Source organism: Carassius carassius, chromosome 37 (assembly GCF_963082965.1).
Source record: "Carassius carassius chromosome 37, fCarCar2.1, whole genome shotgun sequence".
Classification (NCBI taxonomy): Eukaryota; Metazoa; Chordata; class Actinopteri; order Cypriniformes; family Cyprinidae; genus Carassius; species Carassius carassius.
The window spans coordinates 7,242,715-7,266,008 of record NC_081791.1 but is presented as its reverse complement, the minus strand read 5'-3'; the positions used below and the strand labels follow the sequence as shown (position 1 = coordinate 7,266,008).

General features: G+C 41.7%; 1 protein-coding gene across 5 annotated transcripts in view; it reads left to right on the top strand.

Moving 5' to 3' along the window:
• LOC132117903 (ankyrin repeat and SAM domain-containing protein 1A-like) overlaps positions 1–23,294 on the top strand; it is a 121,637-nt gene that overhangs the window by 32,366 nt on the left and 65,977 nt on the right. For 4 of the 5 annotated variants that reach the window (XM_059527255.1, XM_059527253.1, XM_059527256.1 and 1 more), the window contains 6 exons: positions 1,296–1,592; positions 2,902–2,977; positions 3,063–3,164; positions 3,254–3,334; positions 3,651–3,814; positions 4,383–4,439. In XM_059527255.1, the coding sequence (XP_059383238.1) occupies positions 1,296–1,592; positions 2,902–2,977; positions 3,063–3,164; positions 3,254–3,334; positions 3,651–3,814; positions 4,383–4,439 (777 nt within the window). The remainder of the gene's footprint in view (positions 1–1,295; positions 1,593–2,901; positions 2,978–3,062; positions 3,165–3,253; positions 3,335–3,650; positions 3,815–4,382; positions 4,440–23,294) is intronic. The other variant, XM_059527257.1, reaches the window with a different exon arrangement.

The window sequence follows — 23,294 nt, the reverse complement described above, 5'->3', positions numbered from 1 at the left end:
GTGTGTGTGTGTGTGTGTGTGTGTGTGTGTGTGTGTGTTACAGCATGCTTTACCTTCTCTTATAATTTGGTTCTGGGGTGTGGTCGCCAAACCAGCACTTGACTCATTTTCATTCAAGCCCCCATCTCAGTCCAAACACACACACACACACACACACACACACAGATCTCTGAGAGGACATTCACATTCATCCAATCAAACAGTATGAAGTCATTCCCCTAGTGTGCACCATCAGAACTCTAGTCAGAGTGTTTTAGAGCTGCAGGGTGTTTAGTGTGTAACTCCATATTTATACACTGAAGAGTTCACTAATTCAGTTAGCAAGCAAAGCAGATATAAGAGCGCCCTCTAGTGCTCAGGGTTTCAGTGCGGTTTCTTACAGTACAGTTGGTCAATGTTAAGCTAGATGCTTAGCTGGTCAAGCTGGATGTTCAGTACAATGAGACGTTTTGTTGAATCATCTTTAAAGCATCTTATTTCAGTGTACATTATCTGGCAAGGACACAATGAATTGATCAAAAGTTTCACTAAATAAATGTCATTCATTTTAACTTTGTATCACAGTTTGCACAAAAATATGAAGCAGCACAACCGTCTTCAACACTAGAAATAACAAGAAGTATATTAGAAGGATTTCTGAAGGATCATGTGACACAGAAGACATGTGCATGTGCTGTGCATTACAGGAATAAATTGCATTTTAAAATGTATTTACATAAAGAAATGTACTATATTTTAATATTTCACATTATTACTATTTTTACTGTATTTTTCTGATAAAAAAAAATTCAGCCTTGATGAGAAGATAAAGATCATACTGATCTAAAACTATGTATGAATATCAATGAATTGGATACAAATAATCTATTCCCCAACAAAAATAAGTCAGCAGCGTTCAGAATTCAGAAGCAAACACTGATTTGTGTGATTGCAGATCTTGTCACGTTGTCTGCATGCGGTCGAGCTTGCATGTTCTTCACTGCTCTGTGTGTCTTTCTCCATTAAAAACGTTGGATGAATAAGGGTGTCAGTGTTTCATGTAAATTCATAAATTCAGTCAGGTGTCTGTCTGCTGTGGTTTGTCCCAAAAGTTAGGAATCTTTCACAGTTCTGCTCTGTTTTTGTTTCATTGGCTTCATTGCAAAGCTATGCCAAAGAGTCACATAGCTTTACAACCTTCTGGAGTCTGCCTTGGTTTCATCAGTAAACTTTTCCATCTTTTAAGCACGGGTCCTTAAGCAGTCCCCCTTTCTGTCCGTCAACATCTCGCTCTCCTGTCCTCCTCCTCTCCTCAGAACAATGACAACGAGACGCCGCTGCACTGTGCGGCTCAGTACGGACACACTCAGGTGGTGCAGCTGCTGCTGGAGGAGCTGACGGACCCCACCATGCGCAACAACAAGTTTGAGACGCCGCTGGACCTGGCAGCACTCTACGGCCGGCTGGACGTGGTCAAACTTCTGCTCAGCGCTCATCCCAACCTGCTCAGCTCCAACACCAAGAAACACACCCCCCTCCACCTGGCCTCCCGCAACGGACACCTGCCGGTGGTGGAGGTGCTGCTGGCCGCCGGCGTGGACATCAACTACACGGTGAGGAACCTTCAACACACTGTTTATGTCCTTCTCTCATTCAGCCCTAAACAGGAATAGAACAATGATTCACATTCAAACACTCGAGACGTTTTTGGGATGAAATTGCGTAGTAGTGCTGTACTTCCAGTGCTGCATTAAGCAAGGACTTAGTGAATTTCCTTGTCAAACTGCCAGATTTTAGGACTTTCTTTTATATATATACACACACACACAAACATACATAACATTTTATTAAAACTGCGCGTATTTGTTTTTAGATAATAATATTCAGTGGTTATTGTGTAGTGTTCTAGTGTTCCATTCTGAAGTTTTTGAAAATTCCAAAAAGAAAAAGGGCACTTTAAATACCTGGATGTTGCAGGTAAATAACCGAAATAGCTAAGTGTGGAATGTTGAACACTTCATGCACTCAACTGTCACAGCTTTAGTTACGTCGTGAAGATATTGTTTATGAATGACAAAATAACCTTATTTAATTAATACGCTACATGTTTGAGTGCATAGTGGATAGTGGCTCATTTAGGACGCGGTTATAGTCTAGGTTTCAAGTTTTTGTCATGTTATGTTGGTTAGCTCCGCCCACAGCAAAATCTCATTGGTTTACAAATTTACTCCACATATTTTAATCATCCAGTGTGTTCTGATTGGTTGTAATTGTTGCACTGTTTTCACTTATGAGAAAACAAACAAACAAAAAATATGCTTGACAGTTATGTGTGTTACTACTTCATATTATGCCTTCCTTTGTGTAATTTCAGTATTTGATATAATGTCAATGGCCCCGCCCTACTTTTTTTCTTTCCTGTTTCACATAGCAAAATATTGGTCCGATTTTTGAATGTTTTGAAAAAAGTCTCTTATGTTCAGCAAAGGCTGCATTTATTTGATAAAAACGTTTATATTTTAAAATAGAATTAAACATTTTATATAAGTGCAGGGGGTTTGATCTCTCTGTGATTTAAAGGAGCTGTTCTTTAGCACGTTGCCATCTCTACCTGAGAAACCTGCTCGCACACTTAACACTAACAGCCTGCCATCTGTCCCTCACTCCGTATGTCCTCAGAGCAGCGGCCCACATTCACATAGTCTGCTTTGTCTGCTAACATGCTGAGAAAGCCGCTGCAGTGTGAAAATGAGTTTGTCGTCTCCGTTGGGTTCTGATATGCCTCAGTTATTGCAGTTAACTGACCTAAAACAAACGTACAAGATCTTCCAACCTCCACTACTTCTATCCAAGTGTCTAAAATGTTCTGGGGTCACTGTATGTGCCTGTGCATCTTATGGTGAATGCTTTATTTGTTAACAGACGGAGAAAGGCAGCGCCCTTCATGAAGCAGCTCTATATGGAAAGACGGAAGTAGTACAAAAACTACTCAACGCAGGTAAAAAATAAACTCAAATCCACAAATAACAAGGGGTTTGACTACTGAAATTGTACTCAGGACACTGTGTGTGAATGTTTGTCAGGGATCGATGTGAATATCGTGGATGGTAAGAGTCTAACAGCGCTGGACACTGTTAGAGACATGCCCTCTCAAAAGAGCCGGCAGATCGCTGCCCTCATACAAGGTACGCCTGGACCTGATATCACACACATCTCTGAATCTGAACACATTCTCCTCAAGGTCATGGTTTTCACACCTGCCTCCTCTCTAAAGCTCATATGAGCGGCTGTCAGTCAGACACGAGCCTCCCTCCTCCACCAGTGCCACCTCCTCAAGAGAGCCCCAAGAGAAAAGGTCAGAACCGCTCGGGAAACTCTACACGATGAAACACATGATCTTCACTCTTTTTACATACCTTAGGTACATTTTAAAGCTGTGAAAGCATTGAAATGCACCTTAAGAATTGAGTAAATTTAGTAGAATTACAAATACAACGGAGGACATTGTGAAACCTAGTGTGTTAGGGTAACTCAAATCTTCATAATATGTATGTATAAGCAATGTAACTAGCTTTTGTTTTAATGTCTAGCAGGCCGGATGTGAGAGGAACTGCTGTTCGTGGCCAGATGTTCTGCAGATGTTGTAATGCGTGCGTTTTGTGTTTGGACAGGAGAAATGGAGCAGCAGGTCAGTGAGCTCATATCCGGTTTGTCTGTGGAAGAGAGTCCGTATGAAGCTCTGTTTGAGGCGTCCTCGTGCGTCTCCCTGGACAGTCTGGCCAGCGGAAAGTCATCGGACAGAGACTCGGGACGACCGGACAGCGAAGCCGGGAAGGTGTGTGTGTGCCAGATATCTCATTTATTTATTCCTTTTTTTTCTATTTTAAACATTTGTTGGTTGAAATCAACATTCGTTTTCACAGGGAACAAGTTGTCCTTTCACTTGTTTGCATAGGAAATATATTTTTAGTTTCTTATTTATGGTATTATTTGGAAAATGGGGCCATCCAGATGAGGAAGTGTAACTGCTATTTATTTATAAAATCATAGTTTTGACTCTGAATGTATTAGCCTTGCCTCAAAGCCTTCATAAAATAACTTCTACATGCTGATGTGGCTGCACGTTCTTTATTAATGTAAAGCTAATACAATCATTGGCAACCATAAACATCCAGTTAATAATGCATTTTAACCGTTTATTGACCTTTGCTGTATTTGAACATTGTTTCACCTTTTTTATGAAAAGGAATAAAGCAGTTCTTTGATCAAGCTTTCTTTGAAATCTGAAGCGTTGGTGTAGGACAGTTTCCTCCACTAGATGGAGACTTTGGATTGTGTTTTCTTTCTTCAAAAAAGACATTTTCAGCATGTTTGGTAGTGAATTAGTTGAATTTTTCCTACAGAAAGAGCGTCATCCTCCACAGAATCAGTCTGCACAGGATGAGGATCTCCGCTCGGAGGTAAAAGACCCATTGTTTGATTCACATTTCACTAAAATCAAATGAAGTCTGGAATCCATAATGAATAGCTCTGGAAGAACGGCCCAGTGTTTCAATGAGCCAGATGGGATTTACCCTGCTGTCTCCTTTTTCATTTTATATTTAAAAAAGAGAGAAAGGTTCTCTACAAATTATCAGTCGAGTCTTTAGATACGAGCAAGGAATGTTCATCTTTCAGTTTAACTTCATTCAATAATTCATTCGTTCTGGGGAGGTGTCACAGTGGTAATACCATGGTATATAGTGAACGAATATCATGATATATACAGTACATGGTACCTCAATGTACCTCCACCGTTTTTTGTTAGTGCTTCTTATTCTCTCTATTTCTATTTGACACTAGTGTTGTGGCGTGTAATGAATTGATTTGCAGCAGCGCACATGCTCGAGAGCAGAACAGTGAATATTGTGACGAGAGGCTATTGAATCTGTCTTTCCGCACGTCTACCCAAATCAAACAGCCTCCTCATGAATATTAATGCTGTGGATCCCTGGGACACACAGCAAACCTTCTGTCTGAAAGACTCGGGAGCACATGGCCAATACTAAAAGACTGCGGCTGGATACAGAGCTGCACAACTTCTGAACACTTCACTTAGTGTTGTGAGCTGAAGTAGTAGGCCAGACTTTTCTGACATTCATGCAGTGTCAGCAAAACATCACTCACTGGACTGTGTCATATAAATGTCAGCCATTCAAACTTAATACTGTTATCCACTGTTTTTAAAACGGTCATCATTTTCACTGTACTGCTGCTCATAAAGTGGTAGGGACTGTGAAATAAGCGACTGGTTTTTATACCAGTGTTTTCTACATCACTGAGTCTCTCTCTCTCTCTCCCTCGCTCGCTCGCGCTCTCGCTCGCTCGCTCGCTCTCTCTCTCGCTCTCGCTCTTGCTCTCTCTCTCTCCCTCGCTCTTGCTCTCTCTCTCTCCCTCGCTCTCTCTCTCTCTCTCGCGCTCTCTCTCGCTCTCTCTGTCTCTCTCTCTCTCTCTCTCTCTCCGTCTCTCTCTCTCCGTCTCTCTCTCTCTCTCTCTCAATTCAATTCAATTCAGAAAGCTTTATTGGCATGACAAAAAAATACATTTTGTATTGCCAAAGCATCAAAAAACAACTTAGAAATTGATTTTGAACATTAACTACACCAAACATTATAATAATAGTTAAATAAAATAAAATAAAACATAATATTATAAGATTAATAAATAAAATAAAAAGGATTATAATGCCGAAATCATGTACATAAAACACAAAAGCTAAAATAAACTAACACTGAACTTGGAATTTAACATATATACATGTGTGTAGGTCTGATGGGGTGTCAGGCTGTGTGTGTGTGTGTGTGTGTGTGTGATTGGGTGTGTTAGGCTGTGAGTGAGTGTGTGTGTGTGATTGGGTGTGTTAGGCTGTGAGTGTGTGTGTGTGTGTGTGATTTGGTGTGTTAGGCTGTGAGTGTGTGTGTGTGTGTGTGTGTGTGTTAGGCTGTGAGTGTGTGTGTGTGTGTGTGTGTGTGTGTGTGTGTGATTGGGTGTGTTAGGCTGTGAGTGAGTGTGTGTGTGTGATTGGGTGTGTTAGGCTGTGAGTGAGTGTGTGTGTGTGTGTGTGTGTGATTGGGTGTGTTAGGCTGTGAGTGTGTGTGTGTGTGTGTGTGTGTGTGTGTGTGTGTGTGTGTGTGTGTGTGTGATTGGGTGTGTTAGGCTGTGAGTGAGTGTGTGTGTGTGATTGGGTGTGTTAGGCTGTGAGTGTGTGTGTGTGTGTGTGTGTGTGTGTGTGTGATTTGGTGTGTTAGGCTGTGAGTGTGTGTGTGTTCATTGGGTGTTTGCTGCTCTGCTCGTCCCTCAGGATGTGGAGAGATGCTACAAATCTTGCTGCTAAATTGGAGCATTTGGCTTCTTCGCCAAGGATGAATCTAAGTTTTTGGGTTGGATTACAGGTGTTAAATTGGGGAAATATCTTATTCATTTTGGGGTAATATTGGTCTCTGATGTGTTGGTATTTGGGGCATTCTGTGAGGAAGTGCAGCTCGGTCTCTGGCACTCCCAGAATGCAGTGCGAGCAGAGTCTGTCCTCCCGGGAGAGCCAGGTCTGTCTGCGCCGGCCCGTCTCGATGGCCAGGCTGTGCTCGCTGAGTCTGTACATCGTCAGGGTTTTCCTGAGCTTCACATCATTCACTGTGCTCAGGTAGCTCGCAACAGTGTACTCTCGATTTAGTGCCGAATAACATTCCAGTTTGTGTTGGTTTTGAATGGTGTTTGTCCAATGGGTGATGTACTTGTGTTGTTCTGTGTTGATAATTTGTGCAGGCCGAATGTGTGTGAGTGTGTGTGTGTGCTGAGGCGAGCTGATCTCTGCAGGAGAGAGCTCAGTCAGTCTCAGCACCAGCTGGCACAGGGGACTCCTCGTTACGCTCAGCTCTTGGTGTTTCAGGGCTTTATAATGGTACGTGTTGGGATCGCTTGTTTTCAGGTGTTTCCAGAATTTGATGGCTCTTTTTTGGATGTTTAGGAGGAGAGGGTATTGGCCCAATTCTGCCCTGCATCCGTTGTTTGGTGTTTTTCTTTGGACTTTGAGTATTCTTTTACAGAAATCTAATTGTAGAGTTTCAATCGGATGTTTTTCCCAATTTAAAAAATCTAATTTTATAGAAGGACCCCACACTTCACTGCCATATAAAACAATTGGTTCAATTATTGATTTGAAAAGTTTGAGCCAAATTTGGATTGGGATGTCAATTTTGATTGATCGTTTTATGGCATAGAAAGCCCTCTGAGCTTTCTCTTTGAGTTCATTCACAGCCAAAGTAAAGTTACCAGTTGGAGTTATTTTCAGGCCGAGGTAGGTGTATGCTTTTGTGCTCTCAATGGTTCTGTGTGAGAGTGTGAATGTGTGTGTTGGTCCCTGAGATCTGGAGCGTTTCTGGAACATCATGACTCTAGTCTTCTGGAGGTTGACGGTCAGGGCCCAGGACTGACAGTAATCCTCCAGCAGATCCAGGCCGTCCTGAAGCCCTTGTTTAGTGGGCGACAGGAGGACCAGGTCGTCTGCGTAGAGTAGACACTTGATCTCGGTGTCGTGGAGAGTGAGACCTTGAAAGGGAGCATGTTCTAACATATTGGCCAATTGGTTGATGTAAATGTTGAAGAGGGTGGGGCTTAAACTGCATCCCTGTCTCACTCCGCGCCCCTGGGGGAAGAATTCGGTTCTTTGGTTTCCAATTTTGACAGCGCATTGGCTGGCTGTGTACATCGATTTGATCAAATCATAGAATTTCCCCCCTACTCCACTGTCGATAAGCTGTAGGTATAATCCTTCGTGCCAGATTGAATCAAATGCTTTCTTGAAATCAACGAAACAAGCAAAAATTTGTTCTTTGTTTTGATGTACATATTTGTCAATTAGTGTTTGTAATGTAAAAATGTGATCGGATGTGCGACATTTTGGAAGAAAGCCAATTTGGGATTTACTCAAGGCATTGTGCTTCATAAGGAAGTGTAAAAGTCTGGCGTTTAAGATGCTGCAGAGAACCTTCCCCAGGTTACTGTTCACATAGATGCCTCGGTAGTTGTTGGGGTCTAGTTTGTCTCCGCTCTTGTGGATGGGGCTGATGAGGCCCTTGTTCCAGATCTCAGGGAAGAACCCTACACACAGAACATCATTGAACAGTTTGAGCATGGCCAGTCTGAAGCTTTGGTCTGTGTGTTTCAGCATCTCGTTCAGGATGCTGTCTACACCACAGGCTTTCTTGGACTCAAGGACTCCTAATTGTTCTTCCAATTCTTTCATTGTTATGGGGAAATCTAAAGGGTTTTGGTTTGTTTTAATTGATCTTTCCAAATTGTCTAGTTTATTAATTATTTCATTTTGATTAGAATTTTGAATTTCAGTTGGGGTGTATAATTCCTGGAAGTGGTTTTTCCACTTCTCCCCATCTTGGATTGCCAGAACTTCTTGATTTGGTTTGTACAGCAATTTCCATTTATCCCAAAATTTGTGTGAGTTTATAGATTTTTCAATTTCTTCAAACTGGCTTTGCAAAAACTGTGCTTTTTTCCGCCGGAGTGTGGCTTTATACTATTTTAGTGCCTCACAGTAAAGAAGGCGGAGGTCCGGATTATCTGGTTGTCTGTGTTTTTGATTTGATAAGTTTCTGAGGTTTTTTCTCAGAGCCTTACAGTCCAAATCAAACCATTTGTCAGTATCTAAATATTTTTTCTTTGGTTTAACAATTGCCAAATTACTTTTTTGTGCTGTTTTGTAGAATATGTTGTTTAGGTCTTGTACTTCCTGATTGATGCCAAATTGGTTTTTGGGGTATTCCTGTATTTGGAATGAATGTATGAGGGATTGTATTTCTGAAGATTCGACAGCAGTGCTGTAATTACTGGCACTGGTTTCTGTCCATTTGAAAGACATTATTTTGCTCATTTGATATGGGGTCCTAATTGGTTGGGGTGATGTTTCAGATTGCTTTATATAGAGGATGATTTGGCTGTGGTCTGAGAAAGGTTTGAGGGGTTTGACTGTGAATGCTCTCAGAGAGGAAAGCTGGAGGTCTGTGATGGTATAGTCTACAGTGCTGTTCCCCAGAGCTGAGCTGTAGGTATATCGGCCGAGCGAGTCCCCTCGCAGTCTCCCGTTGACGATGTACAGAGCCAGTCCTCGGCAGAGCTGCAGCAGCTGCCGTCCGTGAGCGTTCACGGTTTCATCACAGTTTTGTCTGCTGGGGTGAGAAGGGAATAAGTGGTTATTGCCTGTGATGAATCTGCTACCGTGCGATTCGATGAAATCTAATTCTGCTCCTGTTCTTGCGTTTAGATCGCCCATAAGCAGCACATTTCCCTGGGCCTGGAAATGGCTGATTTCTCTCTCTATGTTCTGGAAAGTTTCCTCTTGGAAATACGGAGACTCGAGGGGTGGAATGTAAACTGCACAAAGGAAAACAGGCTTAGATGCTAATATCATTCCTTTTTGTATTTTAAGCCACAAGTGATGTTGTTCTTTTTTTATTAGTTCTATGGGCAGTTCAGATTTAATCCATATTATCATCCCTCCCGAGTCTCTCCCTTGTGTGACTGATGAGAGTTTGACGGATGGTAATATTATCTCTCTGTATCCTGAGGGACAGCTAGTGAACGCATCTCCTCTGCACCAGGTTTCCTGTAAGATGATCACATCTAGGTCTTGTAGTTCTTTCATAAAATCAGAATGTCTACTTTTTAGGCCAAAGACTGAGGAGTTTAGACCTTGAATATTCCACGTAGAAAAACTAAGTGATTTCATCATAAATTTTTAAATTAATGTGTATGGTTTGTTTGCTATTTTGAGAAAAAAGAAATGATGCAAAATTACTACAGATTAAAATTAGAAGAATGAAAGATGTGATTAAGGTTGTGGTAGAAACTCAAAACATCAACAATTCCATATTAAATGTACATTAATACCACAGAATAATAGTTTTTTTTTGTTTACCACTGTCCACTGTGTGTTAGTAGGTGAGAGCAGATGATACTCAGCATGTGTTGGATGTTGTGGAGTTCAGCGTTAGGGTGGTCTGCTCCTCCGCTGACAGCTTGGGCGTAGCTCAGTCTGCCTGGCTGGGCCGGGCTCTGCTGTGGACGGGCTTCAGCTGCTGGAGCTGTGGGGCTGTTGTAGAGCGGTCTCTGTCTGTGGGGGTCCTGTCTGGGTGCTGGAGCTCCGGGCGGTGGACCTCTGGGTGGAGGTCTGGGTGGAGGTCCGGTCGGGGCTCTAGATGAGCTGTGGACTGGGATGTAGTTTGCTGGAGTGTGTCTCGATGGATTGGCTGGGTTAGGGCTGGTTCTGCTCCACCTGGGGCTGGTCTGGTTGGTCCTGTATAGAGTGACATCTTTGAGTCTCTTTGCGAGGATATGTACCAGGTTCTTATAAAGGTGGACGTGGTCGTATAGACATTCAGTGTCCAGGTCTGGATGGTGGGCCAAGTGGACGTTGGGCAGGAGGGCACAATGTCTAGAGATTCTGGAGTTTATTTTATTAATTGTGTTGGGGTGGAAATCTTTCCTCTGAAGTAAAGTGGACAGGATGATTTTGGAGTTGGGGAAGGTTTCTCTAGCTTTATCCACGACGGCTCTGAGGGAGTTCGACACTCGGTCCTGCTGGCTCCGCAGGTCGTTGGTGCCCGTGTGGATGATGATGTGGCTGGGCCGGCCTAGCTGGGACTCTGTCAGGAGCTCCAGGGCTTTGTCAGTGGTGGGACACCAGAGTTTAACAGCTCTGTGCTGGGGGAACAGTTTCTTTACATCGATGAATTTGCCGTTTGAATCGATGAGTAGAGCTATTTCGGGTTTCTCTGTGCTGGCTGGTGCTGGGCTGCTGTGAGACGAGGGCTGCTGTGTTGAGGAGTCTGGCAGGGGGCGCTGTGAAGGCTGCGAACGGGCTGGGTCTGGTCTCTCTGCGCTGAGGGCTGGGTGTTGACTCCCTGTGTTCGGTGACTGTGGGCTGGAGGGCAGTGTTTGAGCTCTGTGGGTCTGCTCTGGCTCTTCTCTGGCCAGGAGGAGCTCTCTCAGCTGCTCTCTCAGGGCCTGGATCTCGCTGCGCTGCTGCTCTCTCTCCTCCTGGATCTCTCTCAGCTGCTGCCTCATCTCTGCTGTGGACTGCTCTCTGTCCTCTAGCTGGAGTCTCAGGGCGGTCAGCTCACACTGATAGCTGTCCTTCTCTGTCTGAAGCTTCCTCGTCTGCTGTGTGAGGGCTGACAGTCTCTGAGTTAAGAGCTCGGTGTTCTGCTGGAGTTCATTGTGAGCTGCACATGTGTCCGACTGCTGCTGTTTCAGCACAGTTTCTCTGAGCTGCACCATCTCCAGCTTGGTGAAGTGCTCCTGTAGGAGAGGGATAGCTCTGAGCAGGGAGGGCGAGATGTGCTCAGCTTCTGCAGGAGTGGGTCTGAGGTCTGAGGTGCTGATCGGTGGATTCTGCTCAGATGACCAGCTTTCAGATAGTACAGCTTTCTCATGTTTCACGATTTCACCTATTGTTCTGTAGTCCGCCTGGAATGTTTTCAGGTCCCCCTGTATCATGACTGTACCATTTTTATAGATGTTCACGGTCATCACTGTGCTGTCAGGGTCATGCTCTCCCTCGCTCTCCGTCTCTCTCTCTCTCTCTCTCTCTCTCTCTCTGTCTCTCTCTCTCTCTCCGTCTCTCTCTCTCCGTCTCTCTCTCTCTCTCTCTCTCTCTCTCTCTCCGTCTCTCTCTCTCTCTCTCTCTCTCTCTGTCTCTCTCTCTCGCTCTCTCTCTCTCCGTCTCTCTCTCTCGCTCTCTCTCTCTCTGTCTCTCTCTCTCGCTCTCTCTCTCTCCGTCTCTCTCTCTCGCTCTCTCTGTCTCTCTCTCTCTCTCTCTCTCTCCGTCTCTCTCTCTCTCTCTCTCTCTCTCTCTCTCTCTCTCTGTCTCAATTCAATTCAATTCAATTCAAATGAGCTTTATTGGCATGACTGTGAAACAGCACAATGTTGCCAAAGCAATAAACAGTAAACAAGTTATACAGATATATAGATATGTAGATAAAAAAAAAAAATAAATAATAATAATAATAATAATAATAAAATAAATAAATAAATAATAATAGTAAAAAAAAAAAAAAACCTATTCATGTCCATATTGTACATATATAATCACATAACACACAAAATAAATAAATAAATAAATAAACAAAAAAAGTGAATACAGGGTAAATATTTACAGAGAGCATTGCTTAAGTACAGGAGTTTAGTTTTTGTCCCTCATGATGTGACAGGAGGACACATACTGCGCTGCGAGCTGGACACACTTCTCTTTCTCTCCCAAAATATAACTGAGTTTGTCAATGTCGCTTGCTTGCCTGAATTCTGGCAGAATTTGAGCTATTTGGGTAAAGTAGTTGTCTCTAATGTGTTCATATTTGCTGCAGTGTGTGAGGAAGTGCAGCTCGTCCTCTACGAGTCTCTCTGTGCAGTGAGGACACAGTCGGAGCTCTCTCTCTCTCCAGCTGTGTTTGTGTCGGCCCGTCTCCACACACAGACGGTGATCACTCAAACGATACTTCGTCAGGAGCTTTCTCTTACTATAGTCTTTAATTTTGATCAAGTAAGGTGCCAATTGATAGCCAGTCTTTATTCTATAGAAGTATTTTAATTTGTTAATTTGTTCTACTTTGACCTGCCAATCATAGATGTATTCTTCCTGGGTTAGTTTTACAATTTCTTTAACTTTTGCGTGTCTTAATTGAATGGTTGAGCTGAGTTGGTGTTTTTCCACTAAATAGTGCGTGGGGTCACTCTCTGGGTGTCCTGTCCTGTACATAAGAGCGCAGTGATGGTAATCATCTGTCCGTGTGTCTGATAGATGGAACCAGAACTTGGCTGTTCTCTTCTGGATATCTGCTAGAAGAGGGAATCTGCCCAGTTCTGCCCTGCAGCCGAGACTAGGGGCGTTTCTGTGAAGTCCCAGGATGTTCTTGCAGAACTCCAGGTGGAACATTTCAGTGGGTCTTTTATCCCACGATGTGTAGTTTAATTTAAATTTGGGGCCCCAGATCTCACAACCGTATAGAAGAATGGGTTTGATGATGCTGTCGAAGATTTTTAGCCATAATTTAATAGGTGGGTTGAATTTGAACAAAGATTTTCTAATAGTGTAATAAGCCCTGCGTGCCTTATCAGTCAGATGTTTTATTGCCAGGTCAAACTGACCAGAAGCTGAGATAGTGAGACCCAAATAATTATAACACGTCACATGATTAAGAAGTGTTCCCCCGATTGTGAAACTATATTTTTTGTCAGTAAGCCGAGGTTTTTTCTGAAAGATGATAATTTTGGATTTCTCCATGTTTATTGGTAAGGCCCAGTCTCTACTGTAATCTTCTAAAAGCGAGAGGCTTTGGTGTAGCCCCTCTTCATGAGGTGACAAGAGCAGAAGATCGTCAGCGTACAGGAGACATTTGATTTCTCTGCCCTCGAGGGTCAGACCAGGACAAGGGGACTTCTCAAGTGCTGATGCCAGTTCATTAATATAGATATTAAACAGAGTCGGGCTGAGGCTACAGCCTTGATGCACTCCTTTATTCTGACTGAAATAATCAGTACGTCTGTCGTTGATCTTGACACAGCATTTGTTCCCGTTGTATATGTCCTTTATGATGTCATATGTCTTTCCTCCTATTCCGCTCTGAATCAGTTTTAGAAAAAGTCCATTGTGCCATACCGAATCAAAGGCTTTTTTAAAATCAATGAAGCAGCCAAATATTTTTCCTTGTTTTGTTTGATGAACATATTTTTCTATGAGTGTGTGGAGTGTGTAAATGTGATTTGAAGTTCTCTGTTTTGGCATAAATCCAATTTGACAATTGTTTAAAATCTTGTGTTCTTGGATGAACTGAATTAATCTCTCATTGATGATGGAGCAGAATAGTTTTCCGAGGTTACTGCTCACTGTGATGCCTCTATAATTATTTGGGTCATACTTTTCACCTTGTTTAAAAATCGGGGTTATCACGTTCTCTTTCCAGATCTCAGGAAAGTGTCCAGATTTTAATAAGAGATTGAATAATGTTAGGATAGCAAGTCTCAGTTTGGGGCTGCTGTGTTTCAGCATTTCATTAGAAATTCCATCTAAGCCACTTGATTTCTTATTTTTGAGGGATTTCATCTTCTCTGTCAGTTCAGTTAATTCTATGGGCTTGTCTAAATGATTGAGCTGCTCTTTTCTCGTGTATTCCAGGTTATTTAGTTGGGAGGTCAGATGTTTTTGGGCGAGGGTTGGTTCGTTTAGAGAATAGAGTTTTCTGAAATGTTCAGTCCAGATGTTTGGGTCATAGATGGGAAGGTGTTTGGCCTCTTTGGATTTATCTAAATTATTCCATAAATCCCAAAAAGAATTTTGATCGATTGCTTCTTCAATTTTGTTTATTTTAATTTTTATGTGGTCAGTTTTCTTCTGTATTAATAGTGACTTGTATAGTTTGAGCATTTCTTGATATGTGGCTCGTATTTGTTGGTTTGCAGGGTCTCTGTGTTTTTTATTTGATAATGATCTTAATTCTTTTCTTAGTTTTTGACAATCTTTATCAAACCAAGCATCTTTAGCGATTTCTTTTTTACATCGGTAATTTGTTCTTTTTCTGAGGGCTTTTCTGACCACTGTAGAAAAGATTTGAGTTAACTGTTTAGTTGCTAAATTGATACTTCTCTTATCTACACTAAATGTAGTCAGGAGAAATGAGTCTATCATGTTCTCAGCGTGGGTGCTGTGGAGCGCAGCTTCATACTGGGCAGGACTGTCTTTACTCCATATAAATTTGGGGGGGAGCGGATATAATTGAACTTTCTGTTCAGAAGATGGCAGATGATTCCCTGACCTGTTGAGACTGAGGACTATGTGACTGTGGTCTGATAATGGCAGCTGTGGCATCACTGTGAAATAGTTGATCTGACTCTGGTCTAGATCTGTGATGGCGTAATCTACTGTGCTGCTGCCCAGATGTGAGCTGTATGTACATCGGCCCAGAGAGTCACCCGTCATTCTGCCATTCACTATGTACAGGCCCAGGCTTTTGCAGAGCTGCAGGACTTGTTTTCCATGTCTGTTAATCGTGTTGTCATAATTCTGGCGTGTTTTGGTAAAACCTTTTTGCTGATGATGAAGTGAACTGTTAATATATTTGTCCCCATCAGAGCTGATGTAGTCCTGTTCCTTCCCCGTTCTGGCGTTCAGATCCCCCATTAATAGAACTGAACCTCTAGACTGGAAGTAATTGATCTCTGATTGTAGGGTTGAGAAGATGTCTTCATTATAATAAGGCGACTCATATGGGGGGATATATGTGGAACACAGGTACAGGTCCTCATCTAAACACAAAATCTCTTTTTGAATTTTTATCCAAATGTGTGTTTTTCCCTTTTTCATGGGCTGAATATACTGCCACAGATGGTGTTTAAACCAGACTATGATTCCTCCTGAATCTCTTCCGTTTCTAACATCAGGCTGTTTGATTGAGGGGATGCGCAGCTCTCTGTAGTGTGAGGGGGGGGAGGTTTGAGAGTCTAAACGACTCCATGTCTCAAGTAAAATAATTATGTCTGAACTATGTACAGCGTTAATAAAATCAGGATTGGTACTTTTCTCTCCAAAAGCTGAAGAGAACATTCCTTGAATATTATAACTAGTTATTTTAAACGATGACATTGGGAAGTATTGCATTTACCAGAATAATGTATGAATTCATGAACAAATCATGTTTTAAAATATAAATTCATCAATTAAAAAAAAAAAAAAAAAAAAAAAAAAAAGCAAAGAGGATATATATATATATATAAATATACACACACATATATATATATATATATATATATATATATATATATATAAACACATCACGAGTGAATGAGTTTTACAATTGTCAAATTTGAAAGTAAACAAGTAGAAATAAGTGAAATAAAAGTAATTAAGAAGTAATGATAATTTTTAACTCCAGACACACTGTAAGTAGTTAAGCTAGTAGGTTGTCACAGATCATTTTCAGCATGTTTTTGATCTGGATCAGGTCTCTGGAGTCTGTTCTAGCTCGTCCTGCTGCTACAGCGGCGTAGCTGTCTGACTGAAGCACTCTTACCCTCTCCTCGTGATCACCGAGCGTCTTCGGAGGGGGGCGCAGGGCTGTCTCCTTGATGCTCTTAGCAAACAGTCTCATTCCCTCTCGATGGATGTGGATGTGGTCATATAGATGCTCATGGGTGATGCGCTGATGGTCAGCTATGTGGACATTTGTCATTGAAGCACAGATTCCAGCTATCTTCTCATTGATGGAGTTGATGATGTTTTGAGACACGTCTCTGCGAGGTAGAAGGGTCGAGATGATGATTTTGGCTCTGGGGTAGATCCTGCTAGCTGTTTGCACTACGTTGGTCAGGGCTTTAGTGACATCTATGTTTCTAGCACTGAGGTCGTTTGTCCCGGTGTGGAGAATGATGTGTGACGGTGCACCGAACCCACCGTCTCGCAGCAGCCTCACAGCTGAGTGTGACGTGGGACACCAGAACTTCTTCACAGATCTCCCCGGAAACAGTCGTCTGGGGTCGAGATGATGGCCGTTGGAATCACAGAGTATAATGATGTTGTCTTGACTCTTCTGTTCTCTGCTGGTGCTCCTGAATGGTGCAGGTGGAGGACTCTGTGTACTGCTGCTGCTCTCTTTCCTCTTGAGCTTGTGAGCGGTTGCAGGAGTGAAGGAGCTCTGAGACGGTGAGCTGACACACTGCTGCTGTTGAGTGGTGTTTGTGCTGTGTGTTTGGGTGCTGACACTCTCTTGGTGTTGTCTTGTGTGGAGCTGGTTTCTGGTCTCCTCCAGCAGTCTCTCCAGTGTGTGGCTGTGTTGTTCTCTTCTGACCAGCTCTTCTCTCACCCTCCTCAGCTCTTGGTGCAGCTCTTGATTGTCCTCCTCCAGTTGTTTTACAGCAGAGCAGAGCTGCTGTATTTGTTGCACACTGTGGTGGCTGGTCAGGTTTAGCAGATGATGGAGGCTGTTGGTAGTTTCCTCTTTAAACAGACAGAAGTGCTGCTCCAGCTCAGCGATGTTATCTCTCAAAGCCTTGATCTTAGGAGACGCAGGAGTGCTGGAGTGTCTGTGTGTTTGAGGAGTTCCTGAGCTGCTGTCAGAGATGGTAACGGAGCTGGTGCTGGGCACTGTGTGGCTCTTCATTTCAGGATCTTGTTTTATCTTCTGAACCTGGTGTTTAAGGTTTCTGAAGCTCCTCTGGAATTCACTGAGGCTGGTTTCTGCTCCCTGGACCATGACTGTGCCATTATGGTAAAGATTCACAGTCAGCTTTGTGTCGTTCTCTCCTTCCAGAGTGAGTTGTCTGCCTTTGCTGATGCCTCCTTTCCTCACACATGTCATGTTTGAGCAGAGGACGGTGTGCCAGGATGATGTCTGTTCAGTGAAGAACAGCAGGTTACACAGCACTCTGCTGTTTTCTGCTCCACTGTAGTCAGATAGCAGAATCTCTGGGTTCTCCCTCAGCATAATCTCTTTCATCCTTTTCTTGTCTTTTGTAGATTTAATTTCTGCTGGATAGATTATCTCCAACTCCTCTTCATTTTTGAAAAATGCCTCTGCTTTAGTGAGGCCCATGTTGTTCTAACTGAACTAACTGTCACAGAATGTCAGCTTGGCTAACAGTTAACTGCTACAGTGACTTTATATGTCGTTTTTAGTCGATGACAATCTTTTTAAGAGGTCTTACCTTAGAAATCTTCTGCCTCTATTGTTCACAAATAAATGTCCAATTAACTAATTATGATTTGGTTCATGAAAAAATCCATTATCTGGCAAAAATGATGTTGAAATCAGGAGCTGGTATTTCTGCTGCCAACTGCCATCGTAACCGTGGTAACTCTCTCTCTCTCTCTCTCTCTCTCTCTCCGTCTCTCTCTCTCCCTCGCTCTCCGTCTCTCTCTCTCTCTCTCCCTCGCTCTCTCTCTCCGTCTCTCTCTCTCTCTCTCCCTCGCTCTCTCTCTCTGTCTCTCTCTCTCTCTCTCCCTCGCTCTCTCTCTCTGTCTCTCTCTCTCTCTCTCCGTCTCTCTCTCTCTCTCTCTCCCTCTCTCTCTCTCTCCCTCGCTCTCCGTCTCTCTCTCTCTCTCTCTCCCTCTCTCTCCGTCTCTCTCTCTCTCTCTCTCTCTCTCTCAATTCAATTCAATTCAATTCAAATGAGCTTTATTGGCATGACTGTAAAACAGCACAATGTTGTTAATAGTATCTTGTAGGCATCTAGGATGAACAGTGCATTTGATTTGTTCCTAGATGATGTGAACAAGGTTAACGTCGCTAGTGGAATTGTGTTGAATGATTCGTACAATGCCTTGGATTCAACCGGCGAAAAAGATCTTGTTGTCGAATGTTCCACCTTTTATAAAGGATGAAGTGATCCAAAGAGAACTGGTCAGGCACGGAAAAGTTGTTTCGCAGTTTAAAAAATCACCTAAAATTGCAAATCGGCACAGTTGAAGCATGTTTCTTTCCGGCGGCAGGTGTATATGATTCTGAACAATGAGAGTGAATTGATGATTTTGACTATGTGATTTACGTTACATCGGAGACAATGAAGTGTTTTAAATGTGGACAAGGAAGACTCGTGAGTGTCCTGAAAATGTGGAACACGATGCAGTAGGCCTACGGAATGATATTGAAGGTGAGGGACAGAAAGATAATGTGGAGAATGGGAATCAGGAAAAAGGAGGGGAAGTGCTTGAGAGTGGTGAACAAACTAATCAAAAAGAAACTGTAAATGTAACTAATGAGGAAGAAGTAGAAGGGGAAATTGAAAAAGTAAATGATGCTGCTAGCCCTTATGTGAATGTAGAAGTCTCAGGAGACATCGATATGGTGGAGGATGACAATCTGTTTAAAACACAGACTTTAAAGAGAAAAACAAGTGGAAAAAGTAGAGAAAAAAAGCTAGGAAAGAGCAGGTTCAAGAAGATCAGATAAAAGAAAAGATGGTTCAAGAAACCATGTCTGACATTGAACACAATAACTCGAATGATTCTGTGACAGGAAGTGAGTGTGAATCTGTAAGTTCAGTTGACTCAGTCTCTCAAAGAAGATCTGGGAGGAGTGCTTACACCCTTGAAAAAAGAAAAAAAAAATTTGCAGAACACAAAAGGCATGAAGGGTGTTCAAGTACAAGAGTTTTTTCCTGATACTGAAATGTTCATAGAAGCTGCAAGAAGGTCAATGAAAGAAATTGGTTTAGGGGGTCTCACAGAACAGGAAGTATACAGGTTAAAGAAATTTGTTCAAAAGGTGAGATCCACAAGATTAAATGATGAAAAGGAAGTGTTTTAATTTTTCTTTTTTCTTTGTTAATTTCTTGTTTTTGTTTTGCACAGTTTCTTTTTTTTCTCATTTATTTATAAGTAATTTAAGACTGGGCAGCCTGAACATGAATGGTGCAAGAGATTTCAGAAAAAGAGCAATACTTTATGAGTTGATAAGACAAAAAAAGATTTATGTTATGTTTCTTCAAGAAACACATAGTGATATAAAAAATGGAAATGAATGGATGATGGAATGGGAAGGAAAGGTGATAGTGAGCCATAAGACTACCACTAGTGGAGGTGTAGCAATTTTACTAAGAAAAAATATAAATCCATATGAAGTAGAGCATGTAGTCGGGGGACAGTTGCTGAAATTACGGCTTGAGTTTGAACATTTTTCTGTTGTATTTATAAATTTGTATGCCCCAGTATTGGGAAGTGAAAGAGTGTTGTGTCTCTAACAAAGTTAGAGATATTGTAAAGAGTTGTAAATCTGAAGAGTTTTTATTTCTAGGGGGTGATTTTAATTGTACAGAAGATACAATTCTCAGAAATCACAGGGAACCACATATGCCTTCGCAGTGTGTCTTAAAACAAATTCTGAAAGAATGTGAATTGTATGACATTTGGAGGGTACTAAATAAAACAGAGGCAGTACACATGGACACAAGTGAGGGAACTTTGTGACAATGGCTAGACTAGACAGGTGGTATTGTTTTAAACATCATTTTAATAATATTAAACAATGTGCAATTTCTCCTGTGGGCTTCTCAGATCATGGTTTAGTCAGTTGTAATGTTTTTATCACTAATGTAAAGCCAACAAGTGCTTATTGGCATTTTAATATGGTTTTATTGCAAGATAATTTTTTTGTGAGGTGTTTAGCCATTTTTGGCAACGTTTTAAGAATAAGAAGTCATCCTTTGATTCTTTGCAACAATGGTGGGACATTGCAAAAATAGAGATACAGCAACTGTGCCGTATGTATACTGTACACTCAATGTTTCGAGAGACATTTCCCGATCCCTGAAAGATCTAGAGAAAGAGATGAATTGAAATGCAAAATGTAGTGGAATCTGTTAGAGACAGAGAATGTGTTAAAATTTTAAAAGATAAAAAGAAAATTTTAGATGATTTTTTGGGGGGTTAAAGCACAGGGTGCTCTGGTACGCTCGTGTTTTCAGAGTGTAGCACTGATGGATGGCCCAACCAGTTTCTTTTTTGGACTTGAAAAGAAAAATGGCCAAAATAGAACTATGCATTCCTTGTTATCTGAATCAGGTACAGAAATTATAGAGGCTAAGGAAATAAGAAAAAGAGCGGTAGGTTTTTATTCCGAGTTATATAAGAGTGGTCACGTAGAGGTGAAGGATATAGTCAGTAAGTTTTATGTGAGTCTGCCTAAAGTTCCGGATGAAGCAAACACTGAGCTGGAAAAACCTTTTACGAAAGGTGAGCTGTATAACGCCCTAAAGAGTATGGAGTGCAGGAAAGCTCCAGGGATCGATGGAATTCCTGTTGAGTTTTATAAATCATTCTGGGCAGTTTTGGGTGATGATCTTCTGGAGGTGATTAATGACAGCTTGACCAGAGGGTCGCTGCCGACAAGCTGCCGGAGAGCAGTGATCACCCTGTTACCGAAAAAAGGAGACCTCAGAAACATAAAGAACTGGCGACCTGTGTCACTCTTATGCTCTGATATAAAAATCTTATCTAAAGCCTCAGCGTTTAGGTTGAGAGAAGGGATTGGTGGGGTCATACATATAGACCAGACATACTGTGTTCCCAATAGATCGATCTTTGATAACATTAATTTAATTCAAGATATTTTTTCCGTCTCTGGATCATTGAGTTTAGACTTTGGCCTTATTTCCTTAGACCAGGAAAAAGCCTTTCACCGGGTTGAGCATAAGTACCTCTGGAAGACTCTGAGTGAGTTTGGTTTCAGCCCAGGTTTTATTCAAATGATTGGGGTGTTGTATGCAAACATTGAGAGTATACTCAAAATTAATGGAGGGTTGAGTGTTCCTTTTAAAAGTACAAGAGGTATTAGACAAGGGTGTGCACTTTCTGGCATGTTGTATGCTTTAGCCATTGAACCTCTGCTGTTAAGGATTAGGGCAAACATTGATGGGTGGAGTATACCGCAATCTGAATGTAAGATTAAGTTATCAGCTTATGCTGACGATATTGTGGTTATGATAAAAAAAATCAAGAAGTAAACACTTTACAGGTTATTTTAATGAGTTTGGTCAATTGTCTTCAGCTAAAGTAAACTGGTGTAAGAGTGAAGCCATTGTAGGCAGAAAATGGGAAAGTAGATGTCTTCCTAAACTACCAGCTGGACTTGAGTGGAAGAAAAGTGGTTTTAAATATTTGGGTGTTTATCTTGGAGATGATTCAATGTGGCAAAAAAACTGGGAAGGGGTTTTGGAAAAAACAAAAGGACGTCTGGAAAAAAGGAGATGGTTGTGGCCAAAAAATGTCCTTTGGGTAGTGTTAATTTCATCACCTGTTTTTAATTTAGTCTTAGTCTTGTGCCAAATGTCCTTGTTAGTTTTAGTCATATTTACTCATTCACATATCTTTTTTTGTCAGTCAAGTTTTAGTCGACTAAAAGTCTCGTCATTTTAGTCTAGTTTTAGTCGAAAGAAAACTCAAGGTATCTTAGTCGACTAAAAGTCTTTTAATTTTAACTCTAGTTTTAGTAAAAAAAATTGTGTTTTTTTAAAATAACACATTATTACTGATAAACATTTCAGTAAAAAAAGTGTTTCACATATCTCAAACATTGGTTAAATGTCATAATTACCTGACAAAATACACTTGTTGAATGATTTTTGTTGGATGCAAATGTTAAATGTGTCTGGTTTTCAAATTCTGATTTAGGAGACACATTCACAAATGATTAACCTGATCACATTTTTTTACTTTATTGATACTGCTTTTAATCGTAATGCAAAGACCGGTCATCGGGACATAAGCTGTCATATACAATAAAAGAGCCTGCGCAGCAACGGGAAATATAATTTAACACAAAAAACCTGCCTAGACGGTGGACTTGGACTCAGGAATTTTTGGACAAATTCTTTTTACGCACACACTATTTTATTTCTTGATAACAGACCGCTGCTAACTATAACACACTAATATCGAGCCTCTTCCTTCGACCTAGCATGTCGTCGTCGCTCGCTCATCACTCGTGTTCGCTTTGGGTGTTGTGCGTTCAGCAGTTTTGTGTTGCAGCCACAGGCTGGCAGCAACTAGTGATGACCGATTCGTGAACGAATCGTTCAATTTAACCGGCTTTTCTTAGTGAACCGGTTGAACCAGTTCACCAAATCGAACTGAATCGTTTGAAATGGTTCACGTCTCCAATAAGCATTAATCCACAAATTACTTAAGATGTTAACTTTTTAACGTGACTGACACTCCCTCTGAGTCAGAATAAACCAATATCCCGGAGTAATTAATTTACTCAAACAGTACACTGACTGAACTGCTGTGTAGACCGAACTGAAGATGAACACCGAGCCGAGCCAGATAACGAACGAACACGCCCACTGCTGGAGCAGTTCTCGTTCTCGAGTCAAGAGCCGGTTGCATCGGTTTTCGGATCACCAGTACACTGAACTGAGAATCGTTTCTGTCGGACGCGTCCGATTTGAGAACCGATGAGCTGATTCTCGTTCTCGAGTCAAGAACCGGTTGCATCGGTTTTCGGATCACCAGTACACTGAACGAAAACCGTTTCTTTCGGACGCGTCCGATTTGAGAACCGATGAACTGATGCTACTGCGCATGCGTGTAAAGTATTTCGGAAAGTGTGATAAAAGATCTATATACATTTTTATTATTATTATTTTTTTTTTTTTTTTAAGATGAATGTTTCTAATCTGTATATTGTAGATTATGTATAGGCCAGAGGGGGTTTCAGGGAAGTTGGACAATAATTAAGAACTCTAAAGACTCTATGTTTAATAGGAATAAGGGATGA